Source organism: Fulmarus glacialis, unplaced genomic scaffold, assembly GCF_000690835.1.
Source record: "Fulmarus glacialis isolate BGI_N327 unplaced genomic scaffold, ASM69083v1 scaffold1304, whole genome shotgun sequence".
NCBI classification, from domain to species: domain Eukaryota; kingdom Metazoa; phylum Chordata; class Aves; order Procellariiformes; family Procellariidae; genus Fulmarus; species Fulmarus glacialis.
The window spans coordinates 112,456-118,455 of record NW_009207292.1 but is presented as its reverse complement, the minus strand read 5'-3'; the positions used below and the strand labels follow the sequence as shown (position 1 = coordinate 118,455).

At 42.0% G+C, this 6,000-nt stretch overlaps 1 protein-coding gene across 1 annotated transcript in view; it reads right to left on the bottom strand.

Moving 5' to 3' along the window:
* Window positions 1-2,003: 2,003 nt before the first annotated feature.
* The window catches only part of EGF (epidermal growth factor), a 61,307-nt gene continuing 57,310 nt past the window's right edge, over window positions 2,004-6,000 (bottom strand). The window contains exons 24-25 of the mRNA XM_009576024.1: window positions 3,712-3,814; window positions 2,004-2,218 (exon numbers count right to left, since the gene is read on the bottom strand). Of these exons, the coding sequence (XP_009574319.1) occupies window positions 2,004-2,218; window positions 3,712-3,814 (318 nt within the window). The remainder of the gene's footprint in view (window positions 2,219-3,711; window positions 3,815-6,000) is intronic.

Sequence of the window (6,000 nt, the reverse complement as noted above, 5' to 3'; positions counted from 1 at the left end):
TCTTCCCATCAAAATACACAAGATCAATGATGAACTGTGAAAGACCAGGGAATCCATACTAGATGCTTTCAACAATGTTAATGAAATTAAACTATATTGAACTTAAAATAAAGTCTACCAAATAGTAATGGTTCAACCCACTGGTTGCCCTCTCCTGAACACAGTTTAGTATGCCAACTCTCCTCAACCACTTCTCTTTCCACAGAAGCACCCTTGTTGCCATTCACACAAGAGAACGCGTCTTTGTTGCTACTGGTTCCAACTAACCTCTGGAAATGCCTATTTTACAAGTTTATTCTGAATTCAGAACTGATGTGATTAGAAAACAGACTCAGCAATTCAAAACCACTAGAAAAAAATCACTTTAGAAGATAAAAAAATAAGTGACAACTCTCTACACAACAGAGCATTATATTTATTGTAATTCAGACACCCTGGGCTCAATGTTCTTGCTGTTTACACCAACATAAATCAGAACTGACTCTGCAAAGTTACTCAAGTGTGTAACTGTTTTAGACAAAAGGTAAGAGCCTTTCAATACTCTTTCCTATCATTGGCCTACAGACCTGGTAACGAAATGACAACAACCCATACCTTCCTGGCAGGATTCTAGAAGACCAAAAAGCAGGATGGTAAGCACACAAATTAGTAACATTTGCCACTATTGTCCAGCTAATGAATTATAAGGAACACTAGTGTTGGGCACTGTAGCGGAGTTTAAAGAATGTGTCTGGTAGTTATAATAGTAGGCTTCAAAGACAGAGGACTACAATTAAAACTTTATTAGTAATATAGCTGATTTCCAGATATCTTCCAAAACCTTCTAAAAACAGCCCTAGGGAGTCAAGAACAGTGGTGAAAACCACTTGAGATGATAAACAACTAAGCTACAACTCTGTATACAACAGAGCTTTATAAGTGAGTTAGTTCTTAGTAAATAACTGGAAGGGAACTGTAGCTGTTAGAAAGCCAGTTACAAGAAAAATTGGTGGTGTTTTCCAATCGATCCCATGGATTTTATCAGGCAGCACAAATCAGTTACGTGGAAGTCAGTCCAAACTGAGGTGGCTTTTTGTTTGTCCCACTTCTCCTGTTCTTTTGGAGCAGCAACTGGCTGGACTTATTTCCCCACACTAAGTCCTATATAATGGACCAGATTTTGCAGCCAGCCGTGCTTCTGTGAAGCAAGAACAGCTCCAGCACATGCTTCCTCGCAGGGCTGAAAGCAGACTCAGCCCCATGGCCTCAGTCCAGAAACAATCCTGTAATGCTCTGAAGGACCAGTGTAGACTGGAAAATTTAATGGAAGAATCACCTTTCCCTCAAATGTTACCTCTCACTTAATAGGTGTGACCATCATTAATGCCATATGCTTACAAACAATCCCCCAGCCCACCAAACCTGAGAAATGCAAGACCGCATTTAATGCTCACTTACAGAAGAAGATACAAGAATATCTCTGGTGAAGTCCAAGAAGTTACACTGGCCTGACAGCAGTTCTGGGGAGAGGCTTAAAGTGTCCATGAACAATATTTTAATAAAAAGATTCATTTTTAACTCATTTTCCTGCATCATCTTCCATTCCAGTTTCTCTGCAGTTGTGCTTGTGGCCCATTTTCTAGACAGTTTTCTGGACTCTGTGAGTGTATGGGTAAAGACCGCTATGTGCAATAAACTCCATTAGAAAATACTTATCTCTGACTAATCACCCACTAGTCTGTTTTCCCCTCAGTGTCCTTTTAGCAGGCAGTTAATGAAGTTAACAGCAGTGACCCTTAAAGTGATACTTAGAGAGTACTCATTGCTAATACATTGCTCACAGTAATTCTTCCAAGCAGACACGACAGTGAAGGAGTGGCAAGGACTTCTCTGTTCTGTTTTGATTTTGTTTTTTTCTAAAGCAGATTTGAGTGAAAAAATGAGGGTTGCTTCAGTGTTTCATGAGTTCCCATTCTCTACTGACTTCATCCTTCCTCCTTTTCTCACTCAAACCCAGGCTGCTTCTAGTCTGGCCGCATCAGCAGGCTGGCTGGGGCAGGCTCGCAGGGCTCCCTTTCCAGCAGGGGCTTGGGGTGGGTGCTCCAGGGAGGGCCCTTCGCTGCTCCCATGGGCTGGCGCGATTTCTCACCAACAGGAACCTCTTGTCGACAGCCTTGTTCTTTCTCCTCTTCTGCCAAAGTCTGTGCTGCTTTGTCGTATGTTATAGGCTGTTCTTCCACTGGAGAAAATGGATATGTATTACTGAAAGCCATTTGAGAAGCTTCACAATAACTAAGCTAAAAGAAAGCTAATGGCAGCTTTGAGAGAAGAAAGCTATGAAAGGAAGCACAGAATTGAGTTCAGAAAATTACAAAACCAATTGATGTCAAAAGAACAAAAAAAGAGGCAAAGTCAAGAACTTGCTTCAGATTTTAAGAAATTACTTGTCCTAGGCAAATTTCATGGTTTTCTGTTTTAATATACAAGAACAGGAAAATGCATGCCCGTGACAGGAAGACCGCCTGCCTGGCAAAATTAAAGCCCCTGCTCCAAAGTCAAAAGAATTATTTCTTTAACATGTGAGAAAAGACATCAGATTATTTACCAGTCTTGCTGTCTAAAACGGTTAAACCACTTTTGCTGAAATTTTCAGCTAGGAAAAAATGACACCTGTCATGAAAAATTTGTGTTCCAATAGCTGCATCTGATAAAACTATAAATGAAAACAGAGCCTCCTAATGGGAAACATCAGGCTTCCTTCACTGGACAATACAGTTCTACACATGTTCACAATATTAGTCCAACCAAGTAAATGTGAGGCGTATTTTCTACTGATGAATAAAGTGACTTCCCAACATGTGTCTAAGGATAGGATGGGTAATTTTGAAAATCTTGCAAGATGCCTGCCCATTCGAGTATCCTCAAACATTTGTCTTTGCATATTTCTAAATGACTGATACAAACTGGGTTCTATAGTAACTTCTGTAGTTAGGAGGTATATAGGGTAAAGAAGACAAATGGTTAAAGATATCAGTCTTTCTCCATCATCATTGCTCCATCACCATCTGGAGATTCAGTTGCCACTTATAAGGCAGCGTTTCCTAAAACTCAGAGTGGTCCAGCTAGTAACGTGTGGGCCATGGAAGCCCATTGCGTGCTTCTGTGCTGCCTGCTGCCTTTGTACCAGGGGTGGGAGGCACATCTCCTTCATTCATCTCATCTTTGTTTCAGCACCAAACACTCCCCAAGCAGCCAAACACCTTGTTTAACACAAAAGGCAGAACTGCAGTTGCTGCCACAGGGCAAAAGGTTTCTGGGGAGACCTGGGCTTCTCACACCATGACAGTTATCCTGCCTGAAAGAATAAGGACTGTCAAAGTATATCTTTCCATGGATATACATTTCCCATCAGTATGAGGGGTATAACTCACTTGCTATGAAGCAAACCTGTGAAGTTCTATATGAATTGAAAAATATGATATTATTACTACCTTGAGAAGCATCTGGCTTATGAGTGTGAAAGCACTGTTGTAGTGTAATTTCTCATGAATAACCTGCAAAGTGAAGGACTGAATGGTCTCTTCACAGCAACACAAACATGGCTTCTGCTGTGCACAGCAGCTATAAACAGGCCAGAAATATAATTTTGATTTCTCTGTCTCCTCTATCAGCTGCTGCTCTTGCTGGTAGAAAGGTGAGGAGAGATCTAATAAGGAAGGAAATCCTACTCACCATATTCTGAAGGACAGGCAGGATAAGGATCTGTTGTCTCACACTCAATTAGATCAACCGCTTTAGTCTCCAGAGAACTGTTACACTCCTTAACAACCGCAAACTGCAAATACATACAATATGCGCACAAAATATACAGAGACAAAATTAATATAAAATGAACCGTTTTTCTGAAACCCAAGAGGCAAACTAGAAGGGCCACACGCTCCAACCACAGCAGGAGGAAAAAGGTCATCCTGGCTTCTGGGATGACCCTTCCCCTGCAGATAATTAAACATTTGAGTTGATGACAGCCCCGGTCTTTCTTTGGAAAGTGTGCAGTCCCAGCCTAGTAAAGAACGACCCATTCTCTTGCCTTGCAAATCAACCTTTCCAGATGCGAGAACAAAAGTACATGAAAATCAACTCTCCATAGTACTGAGGGCCACTTTTAAAGTATTAGAGAGACCCACAACCAGACAGCAGGAAACTCTGTCAGACACAGGGAAGGAAGCGAGCCTCCCTTTCTGGCTCTCAGCACCACCTGGGGTGTGCGATTCCATCGTCTCATGGTGACAGTGGAAGTGACACCTCGGAAGCAGAAGACGGGACCCTCTGGGGGAACATGCTGAAAAGGCCAGGGGGAAAACAGAAAAAACAGGGGTAGAGGAAAGCAATGTGAAGCACTGTGCTGAGGGAAACCTAGTAAAAGGGGGAACCCAGTAAAAGGGGGATGTTTAAAGAGCAGAGACAGGGAAGAAGAGAAAATGTCTCTAAGTAAGATGTTCCAACAGAAGGACTGAGAGGTTCAGTGGATTGGTGGATTTATATGGATAGATCATAGATGTAGCAGGTGTGACTATTTAGGCATCAGTTCATTTACATAAAATCTGTAGGCTTACAGCTGCTAACCCACATGTGACAGACCCCCAGAGGAGATTCAGCTACAGAGTTCTGCAAAATATCTTTGACTGTGCCAAACAGAACACTTGCTGGATGAAAAGTCTCAGGACAGCATCAAAATCCAGATATGTGCAGAAGTTTACTAAGGCTTACATATCCCTAGGACAAACCTAGCCTGGCTTATGCAACTCTAATACGAATGTGAAAAAGTTCCCAGGCGTACCCTCAGCTAAATGTAGCCTCACCTGGCAGAATAGAAGTAAAGGGAAGAGTGAATGGCACTTGGACAATTTATAGGTATAGTTTCAGTACCACGATACCTAGCATTTGATATGTGTGATAGCACAAAAGCTTGTTATCCTCTACATTAACCTAGATGGGCAAGAACAAGAAAGTCTTTGCACTGCCTCTCCCCAGCCTCACAAATGAGCAGTAGCACTGTGGGCTACAAAAGGAGTGAATTTCATGAGCTCTTTACAGTTACTGCATACACATCATCCAGTCCCCATAAGAAGTCCTTCATTAGGATTATTAATGCTGTGTAAATCAATAGCACCCAAAAACCTACTCCATTACCTGAAGAGTTGAGGAGCCATAGAGTTTTCTGTCCCCAATGTAGTATAATGTCTTTTTTTACATAAAGCTCCCCAATAATCCGGTTCAAGTGAACAGTAGAAATGGACAGCTTCCTGCTGCTTTTTGGCAACTCTGCAGTTTCTAACCTGAGTGCATGCATGCATGAAGCCCCAGTGAACTTAACACTCAATGGCTGCATCAGCACAGAGAAAATCATATGCATGAAACCACAGGAATCCATTACTCTGTAAGCAGCAATAATTAGCAAAGGGTCAGTGATTTCCTCTTCCAGCCTGGAACAAGCCATCTGCAATAAATTACTTTATTAATGCATTTGATGTCTCCCAGTGCAAGAATGCATGGTGAAATTTAACATGAGTGTGTAATAGATGAGTAGGTTGGATTTGTTTTTGTTGATTCAGTCCATTGCTTAGCTGTCTAATTACTCCTATATTCAGCAAAAATGTCATTGACCACTAGCATTAACTACAGGGACAACAGCAGCTGGAGACAGAGCTGATGAGCTGCAGGCCTCCTAGAGTGACGCTCCCAGGCAACGAGCTGTTCTCAGTCCTAACAAATGTTTCTGATTTTCCCAGCCTCAGATATTTTGCAAGCTGTGGGTTTTGTCTCTGCTGTGAACAAATAATGACATTGCCACGATTCAGCACGTTTGCTGTCCAGTACCTGGAGGAACAAAGTGCTGGTAACAAAAGGTCCACAAGAGTATGCAGTTGACCAGCTAAGGAATAATATGTTGTAAGCAGGGTCAAGCCAATTCAGTACTCCCAACATATGTTTGATAGTGTGTTTCAGTTGCTACCCGCTCAC